The sequence below is a fragment of the Lytechinus pictus genome, chromosome 18 (assembly GCF_037042905.1).
Source record: "Lytechinus pictus isolate F3 Inbred chromosome 18, Lp3.0, whole genome shotgun sequence".
Taxonomy (NCBI): Eukaryota; Metazoa; Echinodermata; class Echinoidea; order Temnopleuroida; family Toxopneustidae; genus Lytechinus; species Lytechinus pictus.
In genome coordinates this window covers 3,732,724-3,751,474 of record NC_087262.1, presented here as the reverse complement: position 1 = coordinate 3,751,474, position 18,751 = coordinate 3,732,724, and the positions used below count along the sequence as shown (strand labels likewise).

Sequence of the window (18,751 nt, the reverse complement as noted above, 5' to 3'; positions counted from 1 at the left end):
TGGTCCAGGCTGGAGATATTTATATCTTAAAAAATAGAGTTAAATTTACAGAGCAAAATGCTGAATATTTGATCAAAATCCGATAACAAAGTCATTAATTTTAAAGATTTGCATTATTCTGGTGAAACCTTTCTAGGCATGTCTTCATGAATATTCATTAGTTGGGCTGATGTCATATCCCCACTTGTTCCTTTGTATTTTATTATATGAAATTAGGTTTATTCAAAAATTTTCTACTAAGAACTAAAAAAATTGGATTGACAACTGATTAAGTGCATTAGTTATTTATTGCCGCACCTTATTCTAGCATAATGGAGACACATCATTTACGCATGTATAAAACAATGTATCAATTATGATTTCATGTAAATAACATAAGAAAAAGGAAAGTGGGGATGTGAGTATGTGACAACATCAGCCCACCTAATGAATATCCATGATGATGTGCATATAACTGTTTTCACAAAATATTGATAAACTTTAAAATTCAATAATTTCTTTATCCGATTTTGATGAAATTTTCAGCATTTTGCTCTGTGAATTTTACTCTATTTATTTAGATGTAACTATTTTCAGCCTCGACCATCCCTTTAAAACATTACATATTTAACAAACTAAGTGGAGGTGGTAATAGGAATATTTACGTGCCATGATATTCAACGTGTAATCTCACATGAACCCCAAACCTCGGGGTGCTGGTTCATCCTGCCAGCCTGACTCTAGGCATCACTGACTGGAAGTTCAATGTACTGATTTGCAGGCAAGTCTCAATGACGCTTTACATCAGTTACTTTACCTGCCTCATGCTAGAGCACAGACGGAATGTAATTTTCATCTGCCCTAACATTAAACACACATGTGATTTTTGTGTGAAACACCCCATAATCATCATCCCAATACTCTTCAAATGTAATGCTTAATTAAGAATAGTGATGTCAATAATTTTCTACCAAGAAAATATGATATGTTGTGAAATGTAAATTACGAAAACATCAATGATGCAACATTGCATTTTGTTGACACTAGAGGGCAGACCTACTGAGCTTCTTTATCACTATGTAACATCATGTGCCTTGTTTTATGAGCCTTTCGCACAAATTCCATGCCACATATTGAACAGTTAAATGGCTTCTTTTCCGTGTGTTTCTTCAGGTGTTCGTTCAGACGATTTCTCTTGCAGTACGCTTTGGGACAAAACGAACACTGGTATGGCTTGTACCCGGTATGAGTCTTCATATGACTCTTGTAGTTACACTTTGAGGTGAAATGCTTAAAACATTCTGTGCACTGAAACGGTCTCTCCCCTGTATGGACTCGAATGTGCTCAATCAACCGCGTCTTGACAGCGAATTTCTGAGGACAATGAGTACATTCATGAGGTTTTTCACCTGTATGCGTTTTCATATGCCTCCGGAGGTGAGACTTTGTCATGAAGGACCAATTGCATTCAGCACATGGAAAAGGACGCTCACCGGTATGAGATCTTACGTGTTCTGTAAGATGATACTTATTGGCAAACTTATTGCCACAGAAAGAGCATACTAAGTGCGGCCGTATCTTGTGAACTCTTTTCATGTGTATTGCAAGATCCGACTCTATGGCAAACATCACTCCACATTCTGAACACCTGAATTTCTTCTCTGTCTTTGCCTCTGTATGGATCAAAGCATGTTCATCTAGCCCGCTCTGTTCAGAAAACAAACTGCCACAGATTGTACACACGAAAGAGGCTTCGGCAGCATGACTTCTCATATGTTCCGTCAGGTCTGCGTGTGTAGTGAAAATCTCACTACACTCAGAGCAGAGGAAATTCTCCTCCACAATTTCTTCCCCAGTATGTATTCTTATGTGCTCTTCCAGGAGGCCCTTCTTGGAGAATGTTGCCGAACAATAGGTGCACTTAAGTGGATTTTCCTGAGCATGTGTTCGCATGTGGTTCCGGAGGTGGGACTTCGTCATGAACGACCAATCACATTCGGTACAAGGAAAAGGCCGCTCACCTGTATGAGATCTCTCATGCTCTGTGAGATGATTCTTATTAGCGAATGTACTGCCACAATATGAGCACTTATAGCCTGGCAAAATATTATGAGCTTTTTTCATGTGCTTTGTGAGAACTGATTGTCTCATGAAAACCTGATCACACTCTGAACATTGATACGACTTCAAAGAACCTACTGAGTCATGAACTTTTAAATGTTCCTTAAGAAGAGCCTGTTCGGGAAATGAATGGCTACAATGGATACATGCAAAATCTTGATCTTTGTCAGGAGTTATCATGCGAGTTGTAACATCCGACTGCGCAGAAAATGTTGTCTTATTGCAGTCTTGCGAATGCGAAGATTCGTTAGCTACAGTTACTCCATCAAGGGTTTGATTCTCTGGTGTAAGTTCCGTCTGCGTGTCCTGAACATGTGTTCGCATATGGTTCCGAAGGTGGGACTTCCTCATGAATGACCAATCACATTTCGTACAAGGAAAAGGCCGCTCACCTGTGTGAGACCTTTCATGCTCTGTGAAATGATTCTTATTAGCAAATGTATTGCCACAGTATGAGCACTTATAGCCTGGCAAAATATTATGAGCCTTTTTCATATGTTTTGTGAGAACTGATTGTCTCATGAAGACCTGATCACATTCTGAACATTGATATGACTCTGGGGAATCTTCATGAACTTTTAAATGTTCCTCAAGAAGAGCCTGTTCAGGAAAGGAATGACTACAATAGATACACGAAAAAGCATGCGTTTCATCATGAGTTATCTTGTGAGTTGCAAGATCTGACTGCGTAGAGAATGTCTTGTTGCTATTTTGACTTCTTGGGACTTTTGGCGAATGCGAGCATTCATCTATAGTTACTCCATCAAGTGTTGGACTTTCTGATGTAAGGTCTGTCTGCATGTCATGTACCTCGCTAGAGTCCGAATAAGTGTCTATGTTTCCTTCATGGTCATCAGCATTACTGTCTTTAACATTTACAGCGCTAATTCCGGCATCAGAAATATCTTCTGTGTGAGTCTTTGAATGCGCAATGAGACTAACCTTAGAAGAAAAACACTCCTTACGGAATGAACAGCGATGTGCATTCCTTGAATGATTCTCTAAATGCTTTGCTGAAGAGAATGTCACCGAACAATAGCTGCACTTGAGAGGATTTTCCCGATTATGAGTTCTCATATGCCTCCGGAGGTGGGACTTTGTCATGAACGACCATTCACATTCTGTACAAGGAAAAGGCCGCTCACCAGTATGAGATCTTTCATGCTCTGTGAGATGATTCTTATTAGCGAATGTATTGCCACAATATGAGCAATCATAGCCTGGGAAAATCTTATGAGCCTTTTTCATGTGTTTTGTAAGGTCTGATTGTCTCATGAAAAACTGATCACATTCTGAACATTGATACGACTCTGGGGAACCTTCCGCTTCATGAACTTTTAAATGTTCCTCAAGAAGAGCCTGTTCAGGAAATGAACGGCTACAATAGATACACACAAAAGCGTGATCTCCGTCATGCTTTATCATGTGACTCGTGAGATCCGATTGCGTAGAAAATGTCTCACTGCAGTTTTGACACTGGTAACTCTCCTCTGCTGAATCCTCTCCAGAATGAATCCTTACATGTTCATCTAAATGGCACTTTTCAGAAAATGTACAGCCACAAAAGGAGCACTTCAGATACCCTGCATCAGCAACTTCTGCACTGACTTTACTTGATTGTATAGTTGTAGGAGACTTGGTTGTTGACAGCTTGTAACAAATTCCAATATGTTCCACAAACTGACTGATGTCCGAAAACAATTTCATACAATAAGAACACTCATAGGTCTCTTCCTCACTCTGTGATTCACTAGGTGTTACTTCCTCCATTTTTGCGTTCTCAACCTCAATGGTTTCAGAGGCTTGGGAATCTAAGTCTGCATTGCCACAAGGAGTAGAATCTTCATTTTTAACATCCGAGCTATCCCCATCATGTTCTTTACAATGGGTGAGAAGACCAGATTCAGAACTAAACCATTTGTTACAAACCGTACAATAATGAGGTGCTTCTCTATGTGTACTCATATGTTGCATGAGAAGATACTTAGAAGAAAAAATATCTGAGCATTGGGAACAATGGTAGGTGCGTCCATGCGTCTTCAAATGCCTATTGAGGTGCGATTTTGTCTTGAATGACCAATCACATTCCGGACAAGGGAAGGGTCGTTCCCCAGTATGAATCCGTATATGCTCAATTAGTAGATGCTTGGTGGCAAGCTCGCGGGCACAGTATGGACACTGATGAATTTTGTTGACACTGACAGTCTCTTTATCAATTGTAGGATCCAGTTCAAGAATTAATGAAGTGGAAGGCTCAGGGCTTTGTAAATCTTTTCCCACTCTTTCAATTATATTGATATCTTCAGGAACTGATACATGTAAGTTAGATTCCTCATTCTCGCTGTTACTCTCATCTTCCTTGGGTAATTCAGATTGACCTTGAGGTTCTCCTTCCTGATGTGTTCTTAAATGCTCCTCAAGATGACTTTCCCAACAAAAAACTTTAGAGCAATGAATACACCTATGAGGCTTTTCTACACCATGTCGTCTCATGTGACATCTTAGACTACCTGAGGAGATGAAGCGCTTCTTGCATTCAGAGCACTCGTAAGGCCGTTCCCCGGTATGTTGTCGGATGTGCTCTTTCAGTTGTGTACTTTCAAGGAACTTCTTGGAACAAAAACTGCACTCGTGACGTTTCTCTCCAGTGTGTGTTCTCAAGTGGCGTGTCAGATGTGACTTTGTCATGAATGACCAATCACAGTGAGGACAAGGGAAGGGTCTCTCACCAGTATGCGTACGGATGTGCTCAGTAAGGTGGTGCTTATTACCAAAAAAATGGTCACAATAGGTGCACTTCAGGTGGCTTCTACCTTCTTGAACCTTCACATGTGCCATCAGATCTGACTCCCCATCAACAATATTTTCAGCCCCCTTTTCTTGAACTTCAGTCTTTCCATGTTCCTTGGGTTGTAGCTTTTCGGCGGAACACTCGTCATCACTGAAGGAGCATTCGGGACTTTCATCTACTTCATGTGTTCCAGGATCTGAATTCTTAGTGGACATTTCATCACCTGCAGGACACTGAGGGGTTCCCTCCACCTCATTACCAGTGTGGCATTTCACATGATCATCCAGTTGTCTCTGATCAGAGAAAATACAGCCACAGTGAGAACATACATGGTTGATTGTCTCTTGCTCTGGAACATCTGCCATGTCAGTAGAATGACTCTTCACATGTTCGTCTCTAAGACTTTCTTCAGGGAACATTATGTTACACTGCACGCACTGAAAAGACCTTTCATGATCCGGTGTTTCCATCAATTCTGTTTCTACTATGTTGTGCACTCTTGAATGTTTTGCAAGAAGGGACCGACTTGGGAAGGACTTCTCACAGTTTTGGCATTTGAATTTTGTTCCTCTTTTAAGCACTCTCGTCAATCTGATGTTAACAACTTGATCATTGTTCTCCGTAAGCTTACTCCCGGAGTGTTGTGTTCTTAGGTGCCTCAACAGGTGTGATTTTGTCATGAAAGACCATTTACATTCAGAACATGGGAAAGGCCTCTCCCCTGTATGGGATCGTTCATGTTCAACAAGATGAAAACTTCTGTAAAATGAAGCACTACAATACGAACATTTCAACTGTTTCTTGGGTTTACCTCCAAAGTGTAATTGGACATGCCTTCTTAGATGGGATTTGGTAATGAATGATCTATTACATTTAACACATTTGAATGGTTTTTCTCCAGTATGTATCCTCAGATGTTCAACTAAATGAATTTTCTTTGTAAATGTTTTCCTACACACACTACATTCTATTAATTTCCTTTCGGTATGCTTTCTCAGATGCGAATCAAGATGAGCCTTTGAAGGCAATGACAACTTGCAATATGAGCAAATAAAACGATCAAAAGCAGTTTTATGTGGCTTATGCAACTGCTTCATATGTCTGGTAAGGTGGGACTTGGTAATAAAGGACTTGTTACATTCCGAACACCGGAAAGGTTTCTCCCCAGTGTGTATTCTGAGATGTTCCTCAAAATGTGCTTTGTTACCGCAGGTCCGATTACAAGCGGTGCATTTATACAACGGCCTTCTAGTTCTAAAACCTTTAGAAGACTTGCTGGGTGCTACGGTTTGAGACTTTACATCAATGTCCTCTGGTGGTTTGCTGTCAATTCCAACCACAGATGATTGACTTGTATCATCTCCTTGTTGAAAGGGCTGTTGGTTATCATCTTGAAGAGCATCTGGGAGGGGGGAAAGTGAAATTACATTCATTTTTCAATAACATCTGCGCCATGAGCAACATTTTATGATGGATACTGGCACATCACAAATGTCCATATTATTATTATATTTTTGGAACTACATCAGGCCTGAGATGCGGATTCCAGAACGGAATCCATGCCATAAAGTCGAATTCTAATCATATATTTCTATCAAAGTCAGGTGTTCCAAGGAAACAAGTGAGAGTAGCACAATTCTTGCTTAGTAGACTGGATTTTCAGCCTAAAAGGTCAAAATGGGAGTTGAGTATTCTTGGCTTTGTGTTAGACTTGTCTCCAGACATGCTTATTGATTAAAATTCTGATCAGGTTCTATGCCTGCAGACTAGGTACTCTTAGCATTAATGAGCACACAAACCCTTTGGGAAACTATAAAACAAAAACACTTCCCTATAAATAGGAATTTTAAACAGTTGTGATGCTGGGCACATTAAATAAAGAATGCTTTAAAAAAAAATGCACTGGTTCCATGTCCTCAACAACACTTTGGGTGATTTCAGGTTTGGTGTTAAGGTTTTGGTGTTGGTGTTACAGTAGGACAATTTTTACATCAGCACAGCACTAACATAAAATAAGACTGATGCTGGGACAAGTCTCACTTGGTGTTAGAATGATTAAAAATGTGATTTTTGGAAAACTCAGATTAGGTGTTGGAGTTATGAAAGGCAATCCAAATTGTGCTTCCAATACTCACACCAGCACTAACACTAAATTTGAAAACTCAGGATATGATTCAGAGGCGTAACTACGGGGGGGGGGGGGGGCATGGGGGGCACGTGCCCCCCCTATCGGCTGGCAAAAACAAAACGGGGAAAAGGTGAAAAAGAGGAACAAAGGGAAAGAAACGTAGTGGGAAAGAAGAAATAATGTTATATTACATACAAAAAAAATTCATAACTTTATGAAACATAATTTGCTTAGGGCCCATGTCTTCATTGTTAGATGACTATGGTGAGATATGTGTACTCTAAATGAATTTCTTAAAAAATAGTCCTTAAAATATCCCTGTTTGGGTTTAATATATACATAAATTTCAGCTCGCGCTTCGCACTCGCATCATTTAGTGAAATACTTATGGTCTTCGTGAATTCCTACAAACAATTAAGCCTTAAAATGTTCCTCTTCAGGTCTAAATTTACTAAATTTTGAGCTCCCGTTTTGCGCTCGCAATATTTGATTAGTGAGATGCGTACGTTAATCATGATTACAATGACTACAAGTGCTTCATGTGTTTAGATGACTATAATTCTAACAAAATCAGCATGCGCTTGGAACTCGCATTAGATGACTATGGTGAGATATGTATACTCTTAATGGATTCCTAAAATATAGTCCTTAAATGACCCTGAGTGGGGTCAATATATTAAAAAAAGTTTGTTTAGCGAGACAAGTACGTATCACAAAATTTTGCTTATAATGTCCCTTTTTTCAACCTTTCAGACCTTTTAATAGGTCTGAATATAAAAAAATTAAGCTCGCGCTTCGCGCTCGCATTATGTGATCAGTGAGATACATATCCGTTTAATGACACTGTCCTTAAAATGTCTCTATTAGGTCAGTATACCTGGCAACTGAGCGCTTCTCGCGCTCACTAAGTGACTCAAAATTTTTGCTGGTGCCCCCCCAATGCCGTGACCCACGGTACGCCACTGATATGATTTGTGATTCATAAAACCAAGACACCGTTCTCATTATATTTTATAAAACTGGTTTACTGGAAACCGGTTCAGGAAGCCAGTTTGGAAGATCGCTTTGCTAGCGTTCCCATTTGATCACCTGAAAGTGGTTTTAAAAAACACTTCACGTAAAGCTGTCTTGTTGCTATGGGAACACTCTCAGTGGGGCGACATGTTTCACGTGAAATTTGAAACCGCAGTGTAGGAATTCCACATACAGTGTGTGGAGTAACACGCTCGAAATGTGAAAAGATCGCTTCCCGAAGAACGGTCGTGTCCTCGCTTACGCTAAAACCAGTTTAACGAGGCAAAGCGATCTTCAAAACTACATTGCGAGGTAGTTGTCTGAACCGGTTTGGAAGATTGCTTTCAAGACCGTTTCAGCCGTTCCCATTACACGTCAAACTAGATTCCACTAAGCTAGTTTCTAGCAAACTAGTTTTAGGACGGTAGTGAGAGCGGTGTCATTGATTATACCCCACTTCCTACGTCGTTAGACCGAGTCGAGTTGAAATGAAAATAAACCAAATCAAACAAAGAAAACCTACTTAACCCTATAGATTACAACCTCCCTCCAGCTCCTTCTACTCCCACAACCTCTACCACTTTACCCCCCCCCCCCCAACTTTTACCCCCACCCTAATATTATTGAGACCATTACATGGCCATAATAGTGAACTGATTTTACCTTTCACCAAAATGATCACTTCGTTGGTGTGTGCTGGAGCGACATCCAACCGGCCATTGTTCACATCTGTACCAGAGTCATCATCTCTAGGACTCGAAGCATCATTATGAGCCTTGTCATTCTCATTATTTCTACTTTGAGCATCCTCAGCTAGCAAAGAAGCAGCTGCATTGCAGTCCCCAGCAGCATCATCACACGTGGGCAATTCTTCAATGTATACCTCAACAATGTTCTCAATTTTATCCCGGCATATTTGATCAATGTCTCGCTGCAGCGATGTTGCAATCTCTTCAACAGTTTTTGCAGTTTCGTCACCTTTTTCCAAAATTATCTCTTCTGTGGTGTGCTCTTTAGCTCCATCCAATTGTCCATTGTTCACATCTGTACGACAGTCGCCATCTCTAGGAGAAGCATCAACATCAGCTTTGTCATTTTCATCAGGAAGATTCTCAATATTTCTACTTTGAGCATCCTCTGCTAGTGAAGGACCGGCTGAGTGGCAGTCCCCGGCATCATCGCAATTGGGCAATTCTTCAATGTATACCTCAACAATGTTCCCAATTTCATCCTCGCATATTTGATCAATGTCTCGCTGAAGCGATGTTGTAATCTCTTCAACATTTTTTGCAGTTTCGTCACTGCTCTCGGTTTGTCCTAGAAAGCAAATAAACACAAACATAGACAATTTCTTTAATCTGATTTTAAAAGCCAATGACTAGCATGAGCAAGTTTATCTTCTAGACAGACCTGTCAGTAGAGGTAGGCTATAAAATAATGATATTTCAGTTTGCTCAGGGCACCAGCTCATAAAATGAAGAAGGGTTTTCACCTGAGCATGTTTTTTAACTCATTTATCAAATTCGGTCCAAAATTTAGAAGGTGCTGCCCGAAAAACAATTTTGGTCCCATGGGACTTCCCATTGAAAATGTTTACATTACACATTTTTTTACATATTTTGTAACATTTTTTTTGGTGATAAATCCACTGCACAAAGTTTTTTACTGTGCTTCTTGCTGACTTTATACTTTCCAAGTCTCATGCAACTTTTTAGACCAAATTCGTGACACCCAGGTGCGCGGTTCCGAAATTACGCAACAATTCGTCAGTGAATGCCAGACCCCATATTGCTCAAAAACGTGATTTCATGTACAAATCAAATGAAAATTCTATATGTAGTCAAAAATTTGAAAATATTTTATTAATTTTTACTTTTACTGACTAAAAGCAATTGATTTCATCTTATTTTTGAATGAAATAGTATCACTGATGATTTCCATAAAAAAAACAATAAGTTGAAAAACAGAAAATTATATGTACTATGTATGTGAATGGCGATCTGCTGATCTCTCTCAGCTACGCTTTTCACTCTTGGGGGTGGGTCCGATTTGCACATGTTCAAGCTTGAGTTATTGTGGATATTTCATTCAAAGGGCTCCCATTTACAAACAAGTGGAATGCCTCTGGCCGTCTCACCTGCATCACGCGATTCAATATAGCAGCAGTGCTGAATTTGAAAACTACTATAACTCGCACAAGATGTTCAGTGATACTTGGTTACTCTTATTTCCACGTTTTATGAACTAGACCAATACACTTATAGAGATATGATGGCAATTCAACAAATACGCCCAACGTGGCCAAAGTTCTTTGACCTTACATGACCTTTGACCTTGATCATGTGACCTGAAACTCGCACAGGATGTTCAGTGATACTTGATTACTATTATGTCCAAGTTTTATGAACTAGACCAACACACTTTCAAATTTATGGCTGTAATTCAACAAATACCCCAATTTGGCCAAAGTTCATTGACCCTAAATGACCTTTGACCTTGATCATGTGACCTGAAACTTGCACAGGATGTTCAGTAATACTTGATTACTATTATGTCCAAGTTTCATGAATCAGATCCATAAACTTTCAAAGTTATGATGGTAATTCAACAGATACCCCCAATTCGGCCAAAGTTCATTGACCCTAAATGACCTTTGACCTTGGTCATGTGATGTGAAACTCATGCAGGATGTTCAGTGATACTTGATTAACCTTATGTATAAGTTTCATGAACTAGGTCCATATATTTTCTAAGTTATGATGACATTTCAAAAACTTAACCTTAGGTTAAGATTTTGATGTTGATTCCCCCAACATGGTCTAAGTTCATTGACCCTAAATGACCTTTGACCTTGGTCATGTGACATGAAACTCAGGCAGGATGTTCAGTAATACTTGATTAACCTTATGGCCAAGTTTCATGAACTAGGTCCATATACTTTCTAAGTTATGCTGTCATTTCAAAAACTTAACCTCAGGTTAAGATTTGGTGTTGACGCCGCCGCCGCCGCCGCCGTCGCCGTCGGAAAAGCGGCGCCTATAGTCTCACTCTGCTATGCAGGTGAGACAAAAATGCCAAAGAAAAATGAGCCATTTACTTTTCAAGGTCACATGACCTGGTCACTAGCCACTAGCGTACCTACGGGGGGGGGGGGGAGGGCAGACTGCCCCCTCTGACAACCCATGCAAAGGACGTATCCCTGCCCCCCCCCCCCCCCCCCCCCGACGAGCTTGAAGACCCTTTTTTTTTTTTTTTTGCTTGTCAAATTTTTTTCTGGTACGAAATCCTTCATTTGTGATTGAAGACCTTTTTTTTTTTTTTTTTTTTTTTTTTTTTGCTTGTCAAATTTTTTTCTGGTACGAAATCCTTCATTTGATATTGAAGACCTTTTTTTTTTTTTTTTGCTTGTCAAATTTTTTGGCGGACGGTTTTGCCCCCCCTGTGAAAAATCCCAGGTACGCCACTGGACCTGGTGTCCCAATAAATGACTTAAATTGATCAGAAATGGAAAACTTACCTCAAAAGATCAAATCTGACATTGATTTACCGGTAATTAGTTTCATTGGATGACAGTACTTGTCTATAAAATCATATATATCAGCACAGAAATCACCAAAATGTACATTGAACACTAAAGTTAGTACTAAGATGCAGTCAGACATGTCCATATTTGGCCTATTAGGGGCCACGCCCACCCAGATCAGATTTTGGGCGGCACTTTCTCATTTTTTTGCCGATTTCAATAAAAATGGTATCACAATGCTCAGGAGATGACACTGCATCAAATAAGCTTGTGCCCTAAGGAATTTGAATCATCACCCTTTTTTTTTACCCCTGTATAGCTCACCTCTACTTAAGATAATGTACAGTGCAGGCCTACCCATTTTATACAGTATAAGTGGCCAACACCTGTACCCCAGCTACATGTATGTGCAATATATCTACAAATGTTTACCGATATTCTACTGGTATTTTTACTTTTTCCTTTTTAATGCTTAATATGGTTGCTATTTTGCAGGTAACCTACATTTAAAACAAAAAAAAACATTATTTTGTAATAAAGGAATGAATTGTATTTTTAAGGTAAAAATTGTCTCTTTAGAAAGCCATGATGACTGATTTGATAAGATATTTGCGATTATTATCGGTATTAAAGCTTGTTATTTATATTCAATAACAAGGAAAGTAGATTCATCTCGAAAGAAACTTCTAAGGCTAGATAACTATTTCATCACAAGAGTGCATTGAAGATAACAACAATAAGAAAGGGAATCTTGCAAAATAATTCTTGAGAGAAATTAATATACAAACATGAAATTAGAAAACAAGACAAAAACAAAGACAAAACAAAGTTTTAGTTGAGCTGAGCATGATGAATTGTTGAGAAAATTATATAGAAGTAGATCTAGAAACACTCTTTCCTTACAATATCCAAAGGGAATTTCATCCTGACAATATCTAATTCAAGTATAAGAAATAGAAAAATGTTGGTGGTCTTAGGAAAATCCATCAAAGAATATGACAGTTACAAATTTTTAAATATTTAAATTGTGATATCATATGCTCCCCGGCATCCATCATCTAATACAAATTCAATATATAGGCCTACACAATAAAAAAAGTAAGTCCCCCCTAAAAAAACATCCATAATCTCCAAACCAAAGCGAGTTTTTAACATATTTTTGCATGAGCGTGTAGGTAACTTTATAAGCTACCCTTTGAGTAAAATGTTATGGACATATTTTAAGTCATGCTTCAGTGAGCACCGCCAGAAGGCAAAATTGTCACTTTTCAAAAGTCACAAGCCAAATATCATGATTTTGATTCCACTTTATTGGAACAAATTCCACATTCTCATCATGAAAAATAGTCAGAGGGCTTGTAAAAGGTACTTTTTAAAAGAGGATACACGTTTTTTGGCTAAATTTCACGGTTGAATAAACACAAGTTAAAATTTGCTATAATTTGATTTTTTACACATTTCTATCGACAAAAATGATCGAATATGATGACAGATATTTTTGGGAAGAGTATCTCCAACAATATTCATCGTTTCACAGATCAATAAACATTTAATGAAAGCAAAAAATACGAATTTCAAATATCATAGGCAAGTAATGTTTCATTTTGGCAACTGAAATGATCTTTTCTCAACTATATTCGTTATGTCCATGACCAATCAAATGCGTTTTTAAAATTAAACATTCACACTTGAATGAACATGTGGAATATGATTAGCTCTTTTTTTACGTTATTGGAAAAAAATGCAATTGCTTAATATGGATATCTGTCACAAACCTCCTTGCATAGTTCATTTGATTTGATTTTTGTAAAAATTGCGATGTCTAATGCTTCAGTGAGCACACAATATTCGAAAATTATGCAAATTAGAAGAAAGTTTAAGGTCTTGGACCCACTCTGTGCCGTATCGAATGATTATTTTGGTGTGCGCGCCTTTTGGATAGTATTAATCTGAAGCCATGTGCGAAGTTTCATGAAAACATTGTTGGTAGAAGTAACAAAAACCGTCCATGAAACAAACCCTCATTTCAATTTTGGGCAAGTCCAAGAAAGGGTCACCCTAGAAGGCAAAATTACATCTTTGATTTGAGAACTTATCTTTGGTGGGGTAAGAAAGCCCAAATGTTGAATTTTAAAATTTCATTAAGAAAAATGTGATAATATGCATATTTATGCTAATTTGGGGCACCTAATTTGCATAATTGGTAAAATGGGCGTTACGTATGGGACAATTATAAAAACTAATAGAAAATATTTAAAAAACTTGTGAGATTTAGTCATAGGTGGGACATGGACCCCCTCACATCATTACTTTTGGGAGAAAAAAGTGGTGTCATCTAATCAAATATGCAAATTAGGTCTTGTCCAAGGAAGGAATGTCCCATACGTAACATTTTGAGGATGTTTTTTTAAATTATTTCTCATTTTACAATACTTGTATTGTTGCATCTCTGGGAAGTTCTAATTTATTGAGTATGAAGATGTTATACCACAAAAAGTTTCAAAAATATAGTTCATGTTTTAATTAAAAATTAATTAAAAAATTGTTACGTATGGGACATGTTACGTATTGGACATTTACACACAATGACAATGGGGAGATTTGTGTACAAAGTGAATGGAGAAAAACAAATTTCAAGAGTGCTCTAAAAAGTGATTATTTACCTTTTCTTTAGTTTCTAAAGACTGATTTGTTAAGAATACTGATTAATGAAAACAATCAAAGCGAAAAAATTGTGAAAATAGAAAAAGCGAAAAAATATTAAACAATAGAAATACATAAGAAATTCATGAAACCATGAAAAACAAGAAAAAAAAAATTTGAAATGGCTAATTTCCTTTTCAGTCATATCAAATGTCTCAGTAGAACATTTTAAAAGAAAAAAACTCTTTTTGTTATTTCCATATTTTAAATTATTTTGATTTTTGAAGTTATGGGGAAAATTGTGTAAGTTCTCTATGGGGACAAAATGTCCCATACGCAACTGTCCCATACGTAACATGTCATTAATTTGTTTGATTAGAGTCTGTAATTAGAGGGTTTTGGCTTATGACATGAAATTTGCCAAAGATATACTAGAGTGTTGTGACTTCTATCACACTAAGTTACAAGTTTGAAAAAAATGTTTTAAAAATTGTCTTTTTTCTGCGTCCCATACGTAACTGCACATCTGTTCTCTCTAAAAGGTCAAGGTTTGCATGATTATTCTTCTCCTAGATGTCTACCATCATAAGGGTATTCACCCTAATCAAGATCATTTAACACTATTTTTCAGGTCATTAAAGTCTCTGAAATGTCCCATAACTTGCCCTTTTGTTAAAATTTTGGCTTCCTCTCTCATAGACATTGTGTACACTATTATGGGTGCATATGTTTAAGAATAGGTGACCCCTTATTCATTATGGTGGAACTTTTTTTCAAGGCTGTCTTTAGCAATGTCATTTAAAAGTTATGTTTATCAACCTACGGGCAGAATTCTGTGCAAAAAATGAAATCGATATGTTTATTTATGGATGAGTGAGCATGCATCAAAGTGGGAAAAGGGGCATTTTCAATGTCACAGACTCATTTCGAGGGATAATAAAGTGAAGAATAGGGGCAAATTCGGTTTCAAATATGACTTAATTTCTGTTGTTTTTATCATCCATCAGTTTTATCACCACACACTTTCCGAACTTTTTACATTTTCATGGTTGAGCGAGCACATTTAAAAACTTGGGAATGAATACTCTTTATACTGCATAAATGTATTATTTTCCTAACAATTTCTCAGGATCAGTTGAATTTATGGACAAATCAGTGGTGGATCCAGAATTTTAAAATGGGGAGGGGCTGAGTAATTGGGGGAGCCACCAACATTTTCCAATTTTAGCATGTTTTAACAAGTTGTAGGGGATACTGTCATAAACCCCTATGATGATACGTCAGAAAACATTGTGCTCACTCAACCATAGACATATGATATCAACATTTTGTGTGAGGTGGCTAAATAATGGATAGTGAACAGCATTAACACCATTAACATTGATAAAATTCACCAAAAAACAACCTTTGCCCAACTTTGTATTTACACAATCTGAAAAACGACTCTTGTGACTTTCAAAAATTGTCATTTTTAATTCAATCTTTAATTTCTCATGCATGACTAAACCGACCAATCTCATTTTTCCCCAGGAGTTGCTTAATTTTATTCATTTTATATATATATATATATATATATATATATATATATTGTTTATTTATTTATTTCATCTTATTTTTTATTCATAAGAATTTACTTATAAAAGGGGGCCTTCACCCTACAAGCTCTGCTTTTTAGTTGGTCTCCTTCCCTTTCGATTTCATGGTATTATTGTATTATAGAAAAATGATTTAAATGTTATATTTTGTAAATATGTATATTGAACTATCATTGTATTTTATGTAAAAAGATTGAAAGAGAAAATATATGAATTGAATTGAAAAAAAATTGAATTGAATGAGTGTAGAAAACCACCTATGAAATATCATGTTTCAAAATTATTCCGTTCAAAAGTTACAGCAATTTTATTTAGGGGGACTTACTTTTTTTGTTGTGTATAGACTCTATTTCAATTATAGAATAAGATGAATAAGATCTAAATTTATATGTTATGCTTTATTAGAACTTTATGTGTGATCCAACACAAATAAAATTACTTTCTTTATTTTTTGTTAGAAATGGCATTTTCTAAATTCATATCACACAACATCTAATTACTGGAGCTGCTCATCTGTGGCTGTGATGTTTCAACAAATTAAACTCTTAAATATTTTCTAATTCAATGATTATCTATTTGTTTTTATTGTTTTAACTAGGTCTAGGCCTAAAAACTAGGCCTAACAACATGAACAAAGTCAAAGTTAGACATAAACTTAAATTAAACAATGAATAAAAACAAATAGAATATTATTAAACTTAAAGACGATAACTTCTTCACTCTGAGTCTGAAATAAAGCCTACCATGTTTTAGGATTGGTGAAACATTCACTTTTTCCATGACAAGAAAAGTCTGAAACTATTATCGATTTGAACTGCAATTCTCTGGCCCAGCCCGGGAGTCTCTTCTGGCGGCCGTGTGTGGAGAAACAATAGGGAGTGCATCTAAATTCTAATCCCGCGGCGGGCGTTGCTCCGGGTGTAGGCGATGTTTACGTGCTGTGCCACTGCCAGAACGGGGGCTGTGTTGTGTATTCCGTATTGTACAGACGTCAGACTGTGTATAAGAAAGAGGTCACAAAAAATGTAGGTGAATAAATCGAAACGTTCCCTTTTCAATCCAACCCAAAGCGCTTATCGTGAATTTTCACTTTAAGAACAAGACATTTTACACAAATAAAATCATAGTAATAATTTAATTCCTATGTATTTTTCTAGCAAAATCAGAAATTACCTTACCACTCAATCGCCCGAAACTTGATCATCCGTCTACGGTGTCGTCAAGATCATTGAAAAGGGAAAAATTTCGAGATTTCTGGGCCTCGTTTGACCATGGACCTATGACGAGAACACTTAAAAAGCTAGGGGAGAAAAAAAGGAAACCATCAGGGGCGAAAAAGAGGGAAAATAACTGAACGCAAATCATTCAATGTGAAAGACAAATAGAAAGTAAGCATGACCACCTCCCCCCCCCCAAAAAAAAAAAAAAATAATAATAATAAAACCTAAAAATACTGGAAAAAAACAAATAAATAAATGCATTTAAGAAATATTATGCAGGCTATTATTAAAGAAAAACTGAGGAAATAAACAATTTAATGAAAACAAAACAAGGAAGACAGAAAACACAAAGTTACACGGACAAAGAGTAGAAATATAGAGGTTATAGGAAGGGACGGGAAAGAACGAATAGAAAGAAGTTAAGGGCATGTATGACAATTTTGCCTACTATATGGGCCTTCCGTGATAAATCATGCCCATATATAGTAATATATCTCGATGATTAGGCCCAAGCGGGAGGGGGGTGAAAACAATATTAAATTTTCCAAATTTAAGTCGCAATACCTCAAGCCAAGACCGAAAGTAGCATTACCTTAAACGTTGCTATACTGTATATGGATCAATCATCAGCCGTTATATAATATAGATTTCACTAAACCTGACTAAATGGTCTTATTGAATGTCTCAACGTAAATTTTTGTGGATTTGGGATATGTTTTGGCAAAAAATAAATACATGACCAAAAAGTAAGTCTTCGAAGTTGTAAATTCTATATTTCTATAGCAGGAAAGTTTCATTTGAACTTGAGAGAAACGCTTATAAAGAAAAGAAGGAGGTTTATAGAGATTTACAAATTTTTCTGGGGGAAGGGCCCCATGCAGGACAAACCTTCAATGCGTGTTACGGGCATTCGTCTCCCATTTAAAAATTCCACTGCAAGGTGCAAATGGTAGAATTAAGGAGTAATTCACTCACCCCCACCCCAGCACCTTCAAGTTGAAGATAAAAATGGCAGAGGCAAAAAATGGCAGTGTTAACTTCACGTTTAAAAAGAAATACCCTCACTTATTTCTCTTTGAGTTCATGAGAAGGGAAGGAATATTAAAATAACAACCTAGGCCATTTTTGCCTATGCCATTTTTACCTCTGCCATTTTTACCTCTGCCATTTTTACCTCTGCCATTTTTGCCTCTGCCATTTTTGACTCTGCCATTTTTACTTTTGCCATTTTTGCCTCTGCCATTTTTTACCTCTGCCATTTTTACCTGGCACCAGATCATCGCCCTCTAGTTTCATGCCTCTTGATTAGGGTAGCCTTCGGAGAATCAGAATTTCAAACCAATAATAGCTGTCGACATGAATTAATTTCACTTAAAAATACTTTGCCACTAACATAAGTCAAATGCTTAACAAACTATATTCGGAATGTTAGCCAAATCCAAGTCAGGTACCCAATATATAGAGTTAAATTAAAATAAAATTGCTGTTTATGCAAGTCTCCCTGTCTTTCTATCTATCTATCTATCTACCGTAGCCTGTATAAAACCATCCCGAATTATCAAACTGAAAACTTCATCAAACTCGAATGTGACATTTTTTTATATTCATCATCGATTTCCACAAATCAAAGGTAATTATGCTTATACGGAAAAGATCATTTGCAAAGGGGTTAGGTCCGTTTTTCATCAAATTTGATTTTGTTGTCCCAATTATAGATTTTAATAGTTTTATAAGATG

The 18,751-nt window shown here is 37.1% G+C and overlaps 1 protein-coding gene across 2 annotated transcripts; it reads right to left on the bottom strand.

The window, feature by feature from the left end:
* Nucleotides 1-268: 268 nt before the first annotated feature.
* Nucleotides 269-17,032, bottom strand: LOC129281965 (zinc finger protein Xfin-like). 2 transcript variants are annotated; one of them, XM_054917894.2, is made up of 4 exons: nt 16,973-17,032; nt 16,538-16,790; nt 8,697-9,350; nt 269-6,293 (listed from the first exon to the last, which is right to left on the bottom strand). In XM_054917894.2, exons 2-4 carry the CDS (start codon nt 16,572-16,574, stop codon nt 1,036-1,038), a joined length of 5,949 nt encoding a protein of 1,982 aa, XP_054773869.2. In that variant the 5' UTR covers nt 16,575-16,790; nt 16,973-17,032; the 3' UTR covers nt 269-1,035. The 2 variants fall into 2 exon arrangements, with proteins under 2 accessions (XP_054773869.2, XP_063969209.1); XM_064113139.1 differs by having other exon boundaries at nt 16,968-17,009.
* Nucleotides 17,033-18,751: the final 1,719 nt, after the last annotated feature.

What these genes read in the sequence shown, in the direction of transcription:
- LOC129281965 (XM_054917894.2), bottom strand. Translation starts at nt 16,574, where the DNA reads ATGGAAAAAGTGAATGTTTCACCAATCCTAAAACATG. An exon ending in TTCACCAATCCTAAAACATG is followed by an intron (nt 9,351 to 16,537) that starts GTAGGCTTTATT and finishes TTTGCTTTCTAG; the next exon opens with GACAAACCGAGAGCAGTGAC. An exon ending in AGTGATCATTTTGGTGAAAG is followed by an intron (nt 6,294 to 8,696) that starts GTAAAATCAGTT and finishes CCCCCCTCCCAG; the next exon opens with ATGCTCTTCAAGATGATAAC.